This window comes from Arvicanthis niloticus, chromosome 8 (genome assembly GCF_011762505.2).
Source record: "Arvicanthis niloticus isolate mArvNil1 chromosome 8, mArvNil1.pat.X, whole genome shotgun sequence".
Taxonomy (NCBI): domain Eukaryota; kingdom Metazoa; phylum Chordata; class Mammalia; order Rodentia; family Muridae; genus Arvicanthis; species Arvicanthis niloticus.
In genome coordinates, this window is record NC_047665.1 from 3,392,844 (window position 1) to 3,411,813 (window position 18,970).

At 48.7% G+C, this 18,970-nt stretch overlaps 1 protein-coding gene across 6 annotated transcripts in view; it reads right to left on the bottom strand.

The window, feature by feature from the left end:
• The window catches only part of Dapk1 (death associated protein kinase 1), a 158,120-nt gene that overhangs the window by 13,238 nt on the left and 125,912 nt on the right, over positions 1-18,970 (bottom strand). For all 6 annotated transcript variants that reach the window (XM_076938882.1, XM_034510001.2, XM_034510003.2 and 3 more), the window contains exons 18-21: positions 15,851-15,949; positions 11,387-11,464; positions 2,957-3,179; positions 1,916-2,104 (exon numbers count right to left, since the gene is read on the bottom strand). In XM_076938882.1, coding sequence (XP_076794997.1) covers positions 1,916-2,104; positions 2,957-3,179; positions 11,387-11,464; positions 15,851-15,949 — 589 coding nt within the window. The remainder of the gene's footprint in view (positions 1-1,915; positions 2,105-2,956; positions 3,180-11,386; positions 11,465-15,850; positions 15,950-18,970) is intronic.

Genomic DNA, 18,970 nt, shown 5'->3' on the forward strand with positions numbered 1-18,970 from the left:
TATAGAGTGGTAGAGATCCAGTCAGTCGGGAAAGAAGAGATCAGCTCTGTCAGATTCCATAGAAAAATGACATGGACCTGTCCTGTCCAGCAGGACATTAAACAGGGGTCCGGGGAGATCACCTGAAAGAGAGTGTGCGCCGGGGGGGGGGGGGGGGGGGGGGGGGGGGGGGGGGGGGGGGGGGGGGCGGGGGGGAGGTAGCAGGCAAAGACGCAAAGAACGACGACCTGTCTATAGGCTGATCAGATCGTAATTTTTACTTTTTCACACAGGGGTTATATACACAAAAAGGCAGGATGTGGGGAAGGGGATGACGCAGGAGCATAGGTGTTCAGGGGGAGTACAGATATCTTCCAGAACAGTGTGTCAGCTGGGTGAAGGTTCAGGGGACAGGCCACTATGACTCCGCCTATGATTCACTTGTCCTAATCTAAGTTGGTACTATCTACCCAAGGTCATCTATCTACAAGGTCTATGACTAGAGTCTGTCAACTATCTGTTTGTTTACAACAGCCATCTGTTCTAGTGTTTTTCCACAGAGACCAAGACTTTGTGCTAGCAAGCAGGCATGTTAGGTCTACTGCTGTCTTCAGGCCTATGGCTGATTCCAGGCCTTTAGTGTATAGACAGAGATGCCCCTGACATGGACCAGAATCACATGGTTTTAGATACACATATCCTCTATTTGGCAGCTTAGCCTAGTGTGGAAAGTTCTGGAAACAGAAACAGAACTTTCAGCCCTGGAGGCCAGATTGGTGTTGGTGATTTTTGAGAGTGAGGCCCAAATCCATGCCCCTCCTTTCTTCACACTGCCTGTCCAGTTCTGTCGTGGGAAGCAGGGGGGACACACAGCTTGAAATGAAGGAAGTAGACACGGACTTTAATCCTGGTCATCGGAACCAGAGGCTCTCTAACTGGGTCCCCTAACCAAGCAGCACTGTTATCTCTGAGAAAGCCGTAAAGGACCCTGCAGTCTGTGTTCTTACAGAGCTCCAAGGTGATTCCCGCAGTTAAACAGTCACAGCTTCAGGTGTGAGAGTTTTCACTAGGGACAGGATAATCACAGAGCTTTACTGGTATGTCTAGCTTGTGGCCTATGGGCCACATTCCAGTATAGATAGGACACACCACACCTGTAGAAGATGATGTCATGTCACAGTGTTAAAGGGTTGGACACATCTGGATGTAACTCGATCCTGCTATCTTCTGAGAGCCTCCCATGATAGCAGGCTCGGACATATCCCTCCTTGTGTCCTCTCAGCATCCCCATCATACTGTGTTCCTGCTGAGGCCTGGATGGCCTCTCCTGAGGATTTGTTAGCTGCAGGCTCCAGTGATAGGGAGGAGAAGTGAGGCATGCTGGGAGGAGCTCAGGGGAAAGGCTCTCAGGAAGAAGTTAACACCGGCCTGTTACTTTAGTGCCTTTGAGAGTTATTATAAAGACAGAGGCTGGCCACTTTCCTATTCTCTGGTTCTTTCTCAGCCCTTGTCTCATAAGCAAACAGATCACAAGAAGAAACGCAGAGAAGTCCCCGAGACATCACAGCATTTGATATGACGGCCAATGTTCTTAAACATCACCTTTTCAAACTTGCCTTATCAAACTGTGAGGGGCTGTGTGCATTGTTAGAAACCCACTAAGCAGGCACTCGGCTCTACATTTCAAAAGGCACTAACCAACCAATCAGTCATTTATTAAGTACCTACTAGGGGTTGGGTGCTTTGCTGCTAGGTGCTGACAGCTCCCTACCATGTAGTTTTACTTTTCGGGCATGTGAGTTGGCCATGGCTCAGGCCAGCGTTAGCTCACTACTAGTCTGCAGACAGCACTCGGTAAAAGCTCCCTTTGGGTAATGACTTGGAGCCCCGCAAAAGGAAAAACCAAGTTCCTTCCCTTGGGGTAGGTGGGGCATACCGTTCAAATAAGCATTCTGGATGTCGATTGCTTTGGTGGACTGGTCGTCAGTCGAGCAGTGGAGGTGGTGAGACGGAGCCACGAACACTTCCAGCATCCCCTTGGTGAGGCCTGGCTCGAACATCATGCTGCGGCTCCTCACACTCACGTTCTCACAGCCAGGGTACAGGTTGTTAATGCTCACTGAGACTGCAGGCCAAAGGGTTAAAACTCACACATGGTGTAGGAATCCCAGAACAGGCGGCAAGAGGAGAAGGATGGATGGTAAGGGAAGATGGGGTGAAAGGGGCAGAGATGAGCCCAAGGAACGGTAGGACTATGAGGGTCCAGGGATTAGATACATGCACGCTTCAATGTATCTTTCCATATATTCCAAGCCTAGCAAGGAGCGTTACAATGTATCTATAGATTCAAAGCTTTGAAGAGCCTTAGGGATCCCTAGGAATGTCTCGTGCCCAGCAACTGTGTTGTCCAGGAGAGCCCGATGGTTAGTGGGCTATAGGCTCAAGCGAGCAGAGGAGGGTGGGCAATATTTGGCAAGTGGCCTTTCCTTCCTACACCTCAGTGATAAGTGTTCATGGCATGGATAAAAGGCCAGGCCAGGATTGCTGATAGCAGGATAAAAGTAATAGCTTATGAAATGACAGGGGAAAAAAAATTGTTGACTACTGCCCTCTAGTGGTAACAGGAGGCAGACTAGGAGGGAGAACCTCTTTTGGTCTGAGGATCATTGGCAATTTCTTAGGCAGGCTGTCAACAGTTCCTCCCAAGAAACTGAAGGCTCCCTTCTATCCTGTACAGACACAAGGGAGCTACAAAGCAGAGTAAGACATGTGACAGCCAGTGACAAGTGTGTGGGAGGTTCCCAAGTCCCCAGCAGTCTGTCACCTGAGTATGTCTCACATCAGGAGGCCTGTGGGTTCCTCCAGTGAATGTGAGCGCTACATCTTGGCTGAGGCCTTTGCTCTGAGCATCTCTCCCCCAGGAGAATGCAGAACCCAACAACTTCGGGACTTAATGGCCACCACCTGGAGCACCTACCTGTTGGCTTAGCAGCCAGGGGTGACGGTGGGAAGCGGGTGGAGTTGGTAGAGGACAGTCTGGGCCGGCGCCTTCTGAAGAAACTCCTTAACAGCCCACACTTGAGAGATTCCACCAGGGTGGATTTCCCTGATCCCGAGTGGCCAAACAGTTTGAGCTTGATTCTGGGCTGGAGATTCTGTGTGGGTCGGAGTTGCTGGATGAAGAGTCCTCGGTGTGTGTCCTGACAGAAGAATGAGAGGCCATGTTCTCAGTCATGGGACAAATGAAGCTCTGATCAGGCTATACCCCATGAGCCTCTGGTTTTCTGGTCCTGGGTCTGTACTCCCTACTCCAGTTGGGGATTACTTTGCTGTTTCCAAAGAAATATCTTTAAATTTCGGAAAACATGACACTGCAGTCACTGTTCGGAAGTGTTAGATTCAGTGACTCTAATCTATCCCATGCTGTTATCCATCTCCGCTCTCTCACTGCAGAGCCCCTTTGTCACCCCCAGGAGTCTCAGCCCATTAGCAGTCACTACCCTTGCCATCTGCTCAGCTCCTGGCAAACTCTGCCCTCTGTCTCCGGACCTGCCTGTTTCTGTGGCATCTGGATCTTAACAAATTGGGTGGAAAAATCTGTGAAGCATTAACATAGACATGAAATAAGATGAGCCTCGTCAGACCAACTAAGGGGCTATTCCTCTGTGTGGAGAGGCTGCGGCACTGGTGGTACACTCATGTTGTAAGAGGGTAGAGTCTGCCCATCTCTGGGATGTGAGGTAGCTCCTTGAGGGCCACTGTCATGGTACATACAAGGCTTGTTTCTATTTGTATGAATATTCTGGATCCTATCACAAGAGAGTAGGGCCCATTCTGAAATGTTTGAAAGATCTAGTTTCTTTATGGTTACACCACAAGGGGGCAGAGTCTACTCTTATGAGATCAGAGAGAAGGCATCCCAAGTCAATGTGTGCTGTGGGAGGGCTGAAGGGCAGCAGAGTGGTCTTGCTCTATTCTTTCTTGGACCTGTGGGGAGAAGCATAAGTCTCCCCAGAACAAGTCGATCCTCAGATTCACTCAGCCATTCATTTGTCCATAAACACAGTGGCCTCCAAATAGAAAGCTTAGTGCTGAGAACTTGGAAATTTAGGCAACTCTTATAAGGACAACATTTAGTTTGGGCTGGCTTACAGGTTCAGAGGTTCAGTCCATTATCATCAAGGCAGGAGCATGGTACAGGCAGATCTGAGAGATTTTCATCTGAAGGCTGCTAGTGGACTACTGATTTCCAAGCAACTAGCATGAGGGTCTTAAGCCCAGGCCAACAGTGACACACCTACTCCAACAGGGTTACACCTCCTAATAGTGCCACTCCCTGGCCCAAGCATATACAAACCATCACCTCAAGTCTGTGTGCTCAGATATCCTTCACACCACAAGGTCTTCCTTATGCAGTCCTCCAAACCTGCCTTATTTTTATCATCACATGTTCTTTCTCTAATGGGAATCTGTTTGAAACTATTACACATAGATATAACACATTTCCTCCTTCACTGGGCTGCAGGAGTTTCCCTAACCCTAACCCTAACATCCAGGCGCCCCACAGAATTTATCCTGCCTTTCACCTCTTCCTGCAAGCTTCCTTTCCAGCAGGCTTGACCCATGTGTGGATCCCCATCATGACCCCAACAGGCTGAGCTCTAGCCAAGATCAGGAGCCCATTGGAAGGCAGAGTTGGCGTCTGAGCCCTGGCACAAAGATTATGATTAACAAACAGAATTGGTATCTCTCAGAGGAGATCCATGACAGGGTGTCTCACTAAGACGGACACCTGGCTTGGTTCTAAGTCCTGAGACGCTCATTCCCTGCTGCCCTTTCCCCACAGAGTCAACATTGCTTTTCCTGTTAATTACAATGTGGTTTACAAGGCCATATAACCCCAAAAGGTTAGAACCAGCCCTTTCTCAGCACTGGTGGCACTGCCCCCTGGTGGACACTATGGAGAAATAGATGTATTCTAAATCCCACAAAATGAGGATGTTTGGGGCACTGGGTGGAAGGTGTGTCTGTACACCTCTTACAGTGAAGAATATTCTGGGTTCCCTGGGACTTCTGGGCACTTGATCAGTGTTTACACAGGAAAGAAATCTTGCTTAGAGTCACCTCAGCTTAAGACTTAGCTACATTTTTTTGCACATAATCTGAGGCAGGGGAGTAGACCACAGAGTCTTCCAAGATTACAAGTATCTTATAGATTTATGGCTGGCTCACACAGTATTTAAATACTTTATTACTTGTATGTACTTACCGTGTGTGTGTGTGTGTGTGTGTGTGTGTGTGTGTGTGTGTGCTATGGCAATATGCAGAAAGAAGTCAAGGGACAACTTGTGAAGGGCAGTTCTCTCCTTCTCCCATATGGGTCCTCGGGCTTGATGGCAGACACCTTTATTTCTTAAGTCATCTTCCTGAACCTATTTAAAATTTTATTTTGCCTTTATTCATTGAGACTCTTGGGTCCCTTGTAGCCCTGAAACCACACTGTTTGAGTTATCGTGCCAACCATCCAATTGGCACCACCGTTAAACGTTCGCAGACGCTCCAAGGACGTGGCAGGCTCTCCCTAGATCACTAACTAACATTGCCCCTCATGGCCCAGCGTGTCCACTGAAACACATCGCATTTTACTGCACACATTTCTCTTCCAAGTCTGTCACCTTCCCATCGGTGAGCGTACTGAGAGTATATCTATCTGCATGCTGTCCTTGGGTAAGGAACTCGCTTCAGGTCAGCTGGATGCCATTACAGAAGGCATACTGTGACTCTCAGGCGACAGCCGCAAAAGCTGCCTGATCCTCCCGTTTTTACGTAAGGAAACTGAGACCCATGGACATGGAGCAGAGCAGAATCTATTGCTGTATCCTCTACCCATCCTGAAACGTGAGAGGGAGGCCAACAGAGGGGAGAAACAGATAAAGACATGCAGACAGAAGCAGAATCTCAGGCTATGTGCTGGAAGCTCAAACAGGACCACCCAGCCATCCGCAACCCGTCTCACTGGGAAGACGCGGCCCTACTGGGTCCCTGTCTCAAACACAATGCAGCTGTAGGAGCTTTTTTACTTCAGTAAGAGTTATAAACCATCACTAGGAAAGTGTGCAAAATGAGAAAAAGGCCCTCCTTACTTCTATCTCCGTGGGATTGCGGCATGCTGATTTTGGTTTGTTTCAGAGATAAATCCCTTCGCTGCTGGGAGCAGTGGAGCACGCTCACCCGGCTCACCTGCATCTCAAGAGCTACCGTTGGTCTAAAACTTTTTCTTAGAAGTGCTGTTCTTGGCCAACGAGCCTTAAGTGGAGAAGGCTGTGGTCATCTCTGAACCTCATGCCAACAAGCTACTCCTCCACTAATAATTGACTCAAGACATCCTGTCTCATCAAAGAAAACAGCATTTTGCTTAATTTGCACCTTGGCTTTTATGAGGCCCAAGACTCTGGGCCACCACACATGCAACACACATGTTCTCACTTCTCAAGTGGGGGCCCAGGGACATCAGAACCCTATGACACCTGCCTCGTGCCTGTCCCCATATTTCCGTTTCTGTCCACCAAGAGATGGCATCCCTGGCTGGGAGGGCTTAGTGGTTCTTAACTATCTTAATGCTATGACCTTTTATGACAGTTCCTCACATTGTGGTCCCGCCCCACCATAAAAGTTATTTTTGTTGCTACTTAGTAACTATTTTTCTTACTGTTATGAATCATGCTGGAAGTATCTGTGTTTTCTGATGGCCTTAGGGGACCCATGTGAAAGGGTCATTTGAAACCCCTAAGGGGTCCGAAACCCACAGGTTGAGAACCACTGCTTTAGACCATAAGCCAGGAGAGCCATTTTCTCATTGAAGTAGGCAGAATACACTACAGCCTTGAAAACCAGGAAAAATGAAAGCATCCTCAGGCGTCCCCATGCCCCAGGGAGTCTAACCTCATCCTCTTCACTTTAGAATCTAAACTCAAGGAGTTTGATACAACCTTCCTTCCCTTGACAGAAGTTTCTGATAGCCCGCCACTGGCTGTTAGCTCATTCCCACTTTTGGCCACCAGATGGCACCATAGAGACAAGCTGAGGAACCCAGAGGGGGACTCCCTAGGAAGCAGTTTTCACCAACCTAGGAAACTGTTTTCCCACCCTAAGGAATGGCACCCTGCCAGCTATAGCAGGTGGGTGCTATGTATGTTAATTAGTTTGGAAAAAAGCATAATAATAAGTAACCCACCAAAGTGAACTCGCAGCAGAAACTCCGAGACTAGACCTGGCCACCAACCCAGCCTGGCCAGGCCCTTAGTGATGGGGCAAGGTAGGAGTTTGTTCACCCAGCACCCATGAGGAGTAGCAAGCTGGGATAACTGTGCTACTGCAGGTTTTCTCAGGTCCTACATTGTCCTCCAGTGTGTGTCCCTTGGGTCTGTGGGTATAACTGGGCCACACACAAGGCCCGGGGGATTAAAGGTTTGGGTGAGTCCTCGGTGTGGGCTGGACATGTAAGACAGCACATCTCCCCACATTAGGAGTGCACAGGTTTATGAGCGAGAACCTTCCAGGCGGTTGTGAAGGTGGGTTTGTAACACAGGTTAAACTCACCACTGATGAGTTTCCATCTCATGCTGAAAACATTATCCTATCTGCTCCCTTACCCAAGACTCAGAGCAACCGGCCTGCATGGTCCCGGCCAAGCCCAGCACCACACTGGCTGTAAAGGCTTCAAGCAGGGCTCCGGGCTGCTCCTCCAGATTCTGACGCCACAGTTTGAACCTGGTGGGTCACTGGGTTCACAGCTTTCTTTCTTCGGCACGGTTCCCCTAGCAAATTAGCTTTCGCTTTCCCCAAAGGAAAGATGACTAAACCCACAGGCTGGAAAGCAATCTGGAGAAGCCAGATAAGAGACAGCGGCTTCCAGCACATGGTGGAAGCTGTTAGGCCCAAATGGAAGGAGAGAGAATTCTAATTAAGCAAATGTCCCTCACTCCTGGTGAGTTTTAATTATGGGCAACACCCAACAGCGTCCATTTTCCAAAGCATTCCCTAGCACGTCTCATTGTCTTATGCTCAGGTTTAGGAGACGAGGCTATTTTAATATCAGTTTAAGGAAAAAAATCCGACTAATGAGACAAATCAAGTAGACCAAGCCCTCAAAGCCCTGATAAACACAGAACTCGCGGGGACAGAGTCAAAGAATGCGCACTCCAAGGCCATGGCTAGTGCATGCAGCCCACTCCCTGCCGCCTTCCCTTTCCTTGCATTTAGGTGAAGAGACTGGGTCTGGTTGGCACCACAGCCCAGGTCGGGGCAGTGGAGGACTGAATGGGCTATTTCCTGATAGGTATCTGCATGAGTTTGAAGAGAGGGGACAGCTTCCTCCTGTTTGTTAGTTCCTCTGGGGAGGAGCAGCCAGAGGCCAGATGTGGGGCTTCCAGAGCCCACCAAACAACAAGCTGCCTAGACAGAGGAGACTCACCTGAGGGGTCTGTGGGATCCTACAGTGTAAGCATTCTGAACACAGTCTGACTAGAAGAGCCCAGAATGATGTCACCAAGCTGGGAGGAGGAGATACCTGTGGCTAGCTTTCAGAGATAGTGCCAAATGTCCCATGTCCTCCATATTGAACCGGGCCAGTGCAGGCTCCATACAACTCAGCTCTGCCTGGTGTTTCATAGTCCTGGCCTTGGCCTGAGTCCCTAGGACTCCAACCCCTTCCAGAAGAGAAGTTCCTAAGGTCCCTTTAATGCGAGGCTCCAAAGCCCTCCCTGGTCCTGTGTCAGCCCCTCGCTGTACAATGATGAGCACAGACTCTTTGACTCTTGTGTTGGCTTCCACCGAGCCTCTGAAAACTCGCTAGGCAGAGACTACATGGAATGGTACCCAAGTGAGGGAGACAAAGGCTCACCTCTCTCTTAAGTGGTTCTAACATAGGCAGAGAACACTGCACAGTGTGCAGAGGTAATCTCTGGTTTCCACAAAAGGACAAGAAAGAAACAGAGGTGCTACAGCACAGGCCTGGAAGCCAGACACCAAAGTATTCAGCAAAGACAGGATGTCCCGCCCACCTGCAATGAATGACAGGAGTACCCTGATGAAGGCTACTGCAGAGCATAATGGGAAGGCAGAGAGCACAGTGAACACTGCAACCTCCCCCCTTCCCTGCGCCATACTCTTTTTGAACAGTCTCTCCTGGTGACTGTAACGATAAGTGCAAATAAACGTATCCCTAGGCTTTCTCTGCAGACATTGGTGGCGTCTACAGCAAGCAGCTGCCCTCCCTCCTCAATCCCAAATGCCATTGCTTTAACTTCCAAAAGCAAATTGTCTAATCAGGCGCTTCCAAGCGTTGATGAGTTATTTCAGTTCAGGACTTAGTTGTTTTAAATCAGAGAGATCTGAAGGAAAGAATGGATCCGCCAAGCTCTGCCTCACACCAGGAGACTGGGGCCTAGAGTCAGCGTGAGGACAATGAAAGTGTGTCCCGTTGAACAAGAATTCCACAAACTCCTGCCTGATGGAACAGAAGCCCCAGCTCAGCACACTGGGGAGTGATCTGACCTGTGACTAGGCAGGGTGGCTCAGCGCAGACTCACTAAGATGTCCCCGGGCTGGCTGGAAATATACACTGCAAAGGCCTCGTGCCCACAGAAAGATGTAGAGATATCACAATATGTGGATCTCAGCTTTGCACTAACTCCCCTCAATCTCTTTGAGGCCCAGTGTCCCTCCTGCAGGAACATCCTCCTCTGTGAACCCTGGGGATGGAAAACATCAGTGGCAGTCACAGGAGTCCAGGCCCCCACCACATTCGCCATGGTCTATCCTAAATATGCTCTTCAGGGTGCTATGCCAACCACAAAGGAAACTACATGGTGCTTACTGTGTGCAGGTGCTGTTCTCAGGACATCTTCTGGTGCTCATTACCATTCTCTGAGCTGGCACCTCTTGATGCCAAGGCACAGAGCTGGTGAGCCCTGGGCCAGTTTATCCAGAAAGAGCTTCACTGGGCTGGGTTCGGAATCTACACCACCCAGGCTTATTGGTTCTTGTTAACTTGATATAAATTATAGTCGTCTCAGAAGAGGGACCCTCGATTGAGAAACTGTCTCCATTAAACTAACATGTGAGACATTTTCTCCATTAGTTTGGGAGAGTCCAGCCCTCTATGGGTGGTGCTACCCCTGAGCAGGTGGTCTGGGGTTTTATAAGAAAGCAGGTATAACAAGCCACAGGGAGAAACCCAGTAAGCAGAACCCATCCACACTAGGAATGGAAGTCAAGTCTTCTTGAATATCCTATAAGCTCTCTGTCAACTGAGACCCAGAGCAAGGGTTAAAATGTACAGACAATTTACCATTTTATCCATTTTCTTCAGGCCAGAAACATCCTAAGCATTAACTCTTGTACTTACTATCTCTTTGAAAGTATTTCTAAATGCAAACAGCATCCCGTTCTCCATGACAATTTGCTATGCATTACTGTTGGTAACCTGACACGTCTAATTTTTGCTACAACATTTTAAATAGAACTGCAGTGAATATCTTTGTGTGTTAATGAACAGATGTCTTAGCCAAAAGGGTCTGGGAATTTTTTAAGTCTCTTGATACATGATGTGGATTTCCAATCTTCCACATGTGTTTACTTATTTTTCTGTTTTTATAAACTTTACAGTGCTGTGATTTGATAAACAGGAGATTAACTGATACCTGGGAACTCCAAACAAAACAGGAGAAGGGATCCCAGCACTTGGGAGGCAGAGGCAGGCGGATTTCTGAGTTCGAGGCCAGCCTGGTCTACAGAGTGAGTTCCAGGACAGCCAGGACTATACAGAGAAACCTTGTCTCAGAAAAAAACAAAAACAAAAACAAAAACAAAACAAAACAAAACAAAAAAAAAAAACAAAAAAAACAAAACAAAACAAAACAAAAAAACAGGAGAAGGGACATCACCAGTGTTTGTCCCCCTCCGCTACAGGGGTGGTTAGGACAGAGAGGGCTGGGAAAAAAAAAACCCACCAGCACATCGATGGGGAGCATATCAAACTAGTCTGTGTGTCTGTCTGTGCATCGCCTGCATGCCTGGTGCCTATGGAGACCAGCATGGGGTGCTAGATCTCCTGTAAACATGGGGCTTACAAATGAGCTACCATGTAGGTGCTAGGAATTGAACCCTGGTCCTCTGCAAGATCAACCACTGCACTTAACCACTGAGTCCATCCTGATAGCCCCTAAATTTGTCTTTACACTAACTGTAGAAAAAACCCCTGTAAACACTTGTCTGTGTGTGACAACTGACAGGACAAGGAGAAACGATCTTCTTAAACCTTCATCCAATGCCTCCTTCTAGAAAGGAAAACACTAAGAATTTCTCACATAAAAACAAGCTGAGAACCTCCAGTGAAGTTCCTCACCTTCCGCAGTCTTGCCAGGAGCCCTGCCACATGTTCATGCTGTTCTGCCTTGGCGAGGTCCTCGGCTGTCTTGCCATCCTGTAGGAGACAGATGATCAGTGTCACACAGCTACATGTGACTCCAACATGCTAGCTCAATGAAGAAACGGGAGACACAACATGGTTAGAAGAAAGTCTGACAAACACTAAGTCCTGGCCTGTTTCCTTGTCCAGGGATTCCTTGTTTTATTTGGTGGCTCAGGAAAGAAAGAGACCAGAGCAAGGAATGCAATACTGTCCCAAGGTGACAAGAGAAAGATGCCCGATGCATGGACTCAGAGCGTACCCATTCTCCTCTGACTATCCCTGCCTGAGCTTCCGTCTCTATGGCAGCAAGAGTGTCTGCTCCAGTGTAGGCTCCCATCTTTCAGTTCTCACACATACAAACCTGGTCCTCACTCTACAGCATGGCTGGCAATCATTGTTCCTTCCAGAGAATGCTTAGTTTAGCACAGGTTGATTTAAGGTTGCTGAAAAACCACAAAGCAGAGACCCCAAGAGCCCACAGCACTGAGACATTTACTGTTAGACTAGAGAGTGTTTGTGGAGCTGTGGTTCCGTATGAAGGGACCTTCTCTTATGTCTATACCATGAACATGCACATCTTCTGAGAACCTTCCGGTCCAGGCCTGACCCAGTTCGCAGTGGATCATTCGAACTGCATGATATCACAGTCCCTCGTGGGGAACAGGAGCTATCTATGGCTGTGCCCTCTCCCCACCACGGGAGATAGATACCACTGTTCTGCTAAAGTTTTATACAGCCCTAAAATCCAATCTTCAGAAGAATGAAGAGACCTTTTTAAGAGAAGAAAGAGTCTGTGGTCTTATTATCGGCATTTGGAGGTAAGATATACCTTGAAGAGTTGGGACATCCAAAGTCTGTCTACATGCCAACCTCCAAGTTCCTCAGCTCTAGTTGCTCTTGAGTTACATGTGGCGTCTCTCTGGACCAGCAAATCTTAATCTTGGCCCTATTGGACTATGTCATTCTCTGCTGTGAAAAGCCATCATCAGCCTCAGATAGTGTTAATAACACCTTTGCAGTCTACCAAGGTGCTGGTGACATCCCTCAACCTCCAACTTAAAAACCAACCATGTCTCCAGATAATTTCACGTGTCTTCTGGAGACAAAACTGCCAAGCTGAGAATGAATGCTTACCACAGGCTGAAGCTGCAGCTCAGGTATGTGTTCCACGGAGCAGTGCTGTAAATTCAGGGCCACCCCATCCTTACTGTGCCCTAAAGCCCTGAGATGGATCCAACAGGCAAGCCAGAACTTCTCCGTTGCTCTGGGTTGAACTGACTTCCTTACTGGACACTGTACCCTAACTAAGAGTCCCATCAAACCATCTCATTGCTTCATTTGCAAGGAATGAGGTTAAGCACTGAGGAGGAGGAGCAGGATACAGGTGCACAGACTTTCCAAGGTGGCACCCAAGGCTGAGCTCTGAGGACAGGCAAGTGCAGAGACATGGAGGCAGGCCTGTGTGTTCAAGTAGAGCTTCAGCCTGGGGCCCAGAGAGAAGAGAAGGTAGGCTAGACAGTAGAGCAGGTGTCCTGAAGAGGACAGGAGGAAGAGCCATGGGCAGACAGAGGCAGAGGAGAATCGAGCATGGAAGGCTGAAGAACCAAAGAAAAGAAACAGGATCAGCAGGAGCCACTGGCACCTTTGAGCAGGAGGAGAAGGCAGGAGAGAAAGAGAGAAGTCAGAAGCGGGTTCCATCCAGAGAGAGCAGGCACCGTGGAGTCAGGCCACTGGTTCCTGCGGTGTCTCCCAAAGCTGTTTCATGGTTGGTTAGATCTGCAACAGATTTACCACACTTGGATCATTTTGATCACACATTATCAGGGTCTCACGATCTAGCTCTGGCTGGCCTATGTAGAGAAGGATGGCCTGGAACTCAAAGATTTGCCTTCCTCTGCCTCCCAAGCGCTGGTATCAAAGGCAAGCGCCACCACGTCTGGTCGCTTCTTTTGTCATTTTTGTTTTAATTTATAATAAAAGAATCAGTTCCCAAAAGGTGACTGGGGTCTCTGCTGAGTCGGTGGTGCAGGAGGACAAGCCAAGGAGCGCTCAGAACCATTTGCAGTTCAGATCAAACTGGGAAAATAAAGGTGACACTAGGGGGCGCTGTGGAACCAAATGTTATCTGTACAGTCTTAGTCTTCTCAGAAGCCAGAGAAAGTTACAGCTCTGGCTGGCTGTTCCACAGGGCAGCATCCTCAGCCACAGGTCTGAACTGTGATCTGGAAAAGACTCCTGTCACCACAGAACATACAAGGCACTAAAAACTCGGTACAGATAAGAGAATATGAGAAATAATAATAATCTCAAAATACTCCTGTTGAAAAGAGATTTCTCACGCACTAAGGAAAGTCGTTTCATCTGCTGCTCCGTTAATGTGGCTGCTAGAAAATTCAAGATGACAGATTTGTTCCAGCCTTTGTCTCTTGGTTACGTCCCTGGTACACAATCACCCCACTCCTCACAGTCACCCCACTCCTCACACAAAGTCATCACTGCTCAAAGAGAAAGATGCTTGCCTTCCCCTTCTAGGAGATCAGACGCCCACCAGGCCTTCTGGGAGCCTCTCCACTCTGTCCCCAGCATGGTTCCTGTAATCTATACAGAGTGGGTGGCCACCAAGCTCAGACCTCTTAGCCTAATGCTTTTCATGAGCCCCTGTCCACTTCCCTTCCTGACTACTCAGTTGCCAGACTCCATGACCAGCTGCTGCTGCAGAGAAGTCAGCTCCACCCACCTCCCAGTCCCCACCCTTATCTGACGTCACTCTTGCTCCACCTCGTGAATACTGATGGTCAAGACTCTTTGATCAGTACCCCTCTCTCATTTTCTAGATGTTTCCCTGTGTGGGGCATATGTCTCTAGAAGCTGAAAGAGGTCGAAAACAGGAAGGCAGTCTGAGCAGGACATGGTGGGGAGCAGTGAAGACCAGCCACTGCAGGAAAGAGTGAAAGAGTGAGGGGGAGGGGCATGGGCTCACAGAGCAACACAAAGGGACCAGTGGCCAATACACTTCTGGATCCAACAGCTGATAGCATCTTCAGAATCACCCGTTTTTATTTTTCCATAAGGCATTATCTGGGACAAAAAATATATTTTTTTCTTCCTATAAATGTATGTGATGCTTTACTGCAGGACAGCTAACCTGTGGGTAAAGGTTAATGAAGGCACCTAGGGCCTAACAGGTCCCTGTGTGGCAGGGGTGAGCAAGCGTCCTGAGAAGTGTATGCATTCCATGCACAAACTGTTCATGTCTGTGCCTGCAGAGCCCGATGCTGCACAGAACAGGCTCGTTACATCTTGAGAGTGAACAGTACCGCAAAGACCTACTTATAGACAGGTAGCCAAGACCTACACACAGACAGGTAGGCATGTACAGCACCATAGGTCAGCACAGGCACACGCACACGCACACGCACACGCACACGCACACGCACACGCACACTGGAGGACCATGCCAGGTGTTTAGACCTCTGCAGGATGGATAGCCAAAGACACTGCTATACATGGATGAGCACAGCTGTGCCTCAGGGAAATTTCATTTACAAAAACAAATGACAGGCTAGATTGAGCTTTAAGGGCCAGCTCGGTTAAGACTTGAAGATCTCCAAGAACCTCAGACCCTCAGCTGAGGTGCCGCATCAAACACCATGTGATCTCCTTCAAGACTGTCAGTAAAGTTCAGATCTTCAAATGTCAAGACCTCCCCGCACCCGCACGCAATGCAGTTGCACGCCGTTGGGCCAGCAACAACTCAAGCAATAGTTCAGGGCTACAACTGAACTGTCACCTCATCTTACTGGCCAAACTCTTATCTGTGGTATTTTATGAAATATGAAGCGAACGGTTTCTTCTGGGGGTGGGGGTTGGCGCTAAGCCTGAAATGAGAAGCCAGAGGAATGGACTACATGTTCACTTAGAAATAATTTCTAGTCCCAGCAGTAAAGGCAGACTCTAAACAATAGAAACCAGACCTTTGCCTCTAGGCTGCTCATGACCCCCCAAGACCACACAGGAGATCCAGCTCCTCCCACAGGGCACTGGGCCTCTTGCGCCCTGGGGCCGACGGGAAGCACTTATGAAAGAGAAATCCATACATGGGATAGAAAGCCAAGAGGCACTGTTGTGTAACACGGTAAACAAAAGGCCAGTGTGAACCAGCAGGTCGCTGGCGGAGCGGGGCTGGCGAGATGAGAAAGGATAAAACATTAACTAGATATTAAACTAGGTCTGTGTGGGCAAATGTTTACGTAACTGCAGTGGAAGGTTAGAGCTTAATAGCGGCCTGCCTGCTTTAGAATGCAGTTACCAGGCAATACCTTTCTCTCCGTGCCCTTGAGGCAGGAGAAGTTTCCATGGCTCTCTGAGGACAAACACCTGCACCTGCCTGGTACTCACCGAGGTTAGAGCCTCCACGTTGGCGCCCATCAGACAGAGGTATCGGACTACATCTAGGACTCCGTTGTTGGCAGCAAGGTGAAGAGGAGTTCGACCGTACTGGGAAGAGAAAAAATAACACAGGCGGTCTCAGGGCTGCTGTCTGTGAAAGCCCTAGTTCTCAGCCATCGTTGCATAAAGGGTCTGGGTCCAACAGAACTAAACAGGAGGTTCTGGCTTCCACTGAGGCAGGCAGGTCGGCCAGGCAGACCATTCCCCCCTCCCCCCCAAGTACTTTGAAGTTGAAAGACTACCTCCAAATACACCCTCAGAGGATGAGTGAGGAAGCTAGCCACAGGGTAACCTGTGGTATCCTGCTGGGCTGGCAGAGAGCAAGGCCAGAGTGTGAACGCCCAGACAGCCATGTGTATCTGCACCACACAGTTCATATTCACACACCAGGGAGAGAGAAAGAGAACTGCAGAGGGCACTCTTAGGAGGTCATGAAGCTTTGAGGTCATGCCTACTATAGTCTGTAGGCCTATGGTTCTCAAACTGTGCACCATACACCTTGGGGCACTGCAGTGAACCCCCAGGGATAGTGACAGCTATCTTAAGGTTTGAAGTGTATGTGGTGAATATCTCCTCCAAGCATCTCAGAGCCAAAACATTCGACTGCCAGCTTTTCTCTCCTTGACACCCTGTCTTTGCAGATCTTCCCTTAAAAGTTAGTGCCCCCTACACTAAGAAGCAATGGTCTTGAAAGTAGGGTCTGGAGAGTTGGCTCCACAGTTAGGTGAACCAGCTGCTCTTCCAGAGGACCCAGCACCCCCATGGTGGCTCACAACCATCCGTCACTCCAGTTTCAGGGGATCCAACAACACCCTATCAGACTCCGGTTGGCACCAGGCACACATGTGGTGCGGTCATACATGCAGACAAAATATCCACACACATAAAGTAATTGCTTCTCAATGTTTGGCCCTTAAAAATAATTGTATGAAACAGGGGAGAGAGGGAGGCACCCTATCCTAGTCCATAGTCATGGAAGCTATGCAAGATTCAGCAACCGCACACACCCTACTGACTGTAGTCATGTAAGGATGTAACGAGAACAGGAGACTCCTCTCCTCAGTTGCTTTCTCTTTCCCAAAGGCTGCTAAGTCTGGGGTGCTAAGATGCTCTGCAAATACAACGGTGAAATTGCAAAACCATTTGCTCTGCAAGAGCCATGAATAAAACTCACCGAGACAGTACAGGGGTGTGAGGAGCCAAGACGCAGCTCTCCCTGTTTGCAGAGCCTTTATTTTGACATGGGTCAATACATCGCCATTTTAAGCATTTAAGATAGAAGGTATGTGTTAGAAAATGAAGTCTTCAGTGTCGCTCCACCTCTCCCCCATGCCCCCTTCTCTTCTCCAGCTTTTGTCCATTAACATGTTGGAGCGGTTTTTTTCCTGTCTGTGAATCTTCAGTAAGAGACACATAACTGAAACGGCTAAGACGTGTCACATGCTACATTACACTATTAGCTTATAGTTAGCGGTGGTTTTGTATCTGTAACTAGATCGATGACACACTTCTGAAAGCCCAAATGCTATTCAAATCTTGGCGACTCCTGTAGCCAGCCGGCAGGGAATAGTAACAGAGGGAGTGTTCCAGTCCATCCCAGGTGTGGTACCTGGCTATGACATAACTCAAATTCCTTAGTGTTACACCCCAGGCCTTTCGTATGGACCTGAAGTCCCCTTCTCCCATCACCGCTGTGCTCGGTCGGGACCTGCACCTTCTGTGCTGTATTTGCACCACCGACCTTAGGAGCTGCTTGTGCAGCCTCTGTCTGAAGTGGCCTCTCCCGACCTCTTTATCTAGTGGAGTGCTAACTGCTCTCAGTGAAGCTTGCGGATTCTTTCCTGTTTCCACAGCACCTCATGCCTGCCCCATGCCTGTAGGAGACACATGGCCCAGCAGAGATGCTGACGAGGGAGTTTACTACTTTGTGTTGTATGCCTAGTTTTCTAAGGGCAGCCTGAAGGCAGAACCACCCGTGGCCAAATCCTCACCTCTTCAAATGTCTGGGCTGTGCAGTAAGACACCTATCACAGCTGATACCCATTGCTCTTCCCACGTGTGTGTGTGTGTGTGTGTGTGTGTGTGTGTGTGTGTGTGTACGCGTGCTCAAGGTATGGGTGGTGCACACACACTCATCTGTCTGTGGGGGAGGGCAGCCTATGAGGTTCTGCCTTAGTGACACATGGTACTATCCCTTTCTTTCTCTCACATCTGCTTGCTAACTCAGCTGGGTTATAAAAGAGACCGCCCCAATCTTCAAACAAAGCATGAAGAAATGTCACCACAGAGTGACAAGTCCTTGCCCTCTCAGTCTAAGAGGAGCAGGATTTGAATGGTCAGGTTTCTCTCTGGAGGAATCTAATCTAGTAAGACAGCATGACAGAAAAAGAGTGGCAGCCTGCCTGAGGAACACGGCCTCTGTGCTATGTCTGCTCTGACAAACAGCTCCCCAAGTTGGCCTGAGGAAAGGTAGACTAGACTGACTAGTGAGGAGATAGTGACTTTCCTATACATAACTTAAATATCTCTAGCTCCTCACCTGAAGAAAGACAGAGAAAGAAATGGGGAGAAGGTGGAGGATGGGGGAGGGGCAGGAGGACAGAAAAAGGGAGGGGAAAGGAGGTAAGAGAAACAGAGAGACAGGGTCTGACTATCATTTGTCACCTAAAGGTTCGCATGATAAAAACTGGGTTCATAAACATGATGTGCAGAGGAGGTGGAGCCTCTGAAGAGGTGAAGTTGGGGGCAGGTATCACCAGGGCTCTCTTTTCAGGAGTTGACCAGGCCTTGAAGGACTGGGTAGGTAACAAAAGAGGCTTTTATAAAGCAAAGTCAGCTTCCTCCAATGTCCTGCCCCAATGTGATGTCATTCAGCATGCTAGAGCACAGCCAGAAGGCTGTGCTGTGACAGCCAGTAGGTTCCAGTCCGCACAAGTCTGAACCACAAAAGGCTTTCACCTTGGATGAGCTCTATATAACAGCAGAAACAGCCATCCCCTGTGCTATTCCAGCATCAGACATAATGAAAACATCAACTCCATCAACCACTGTGACAAATTTCTATCAAAT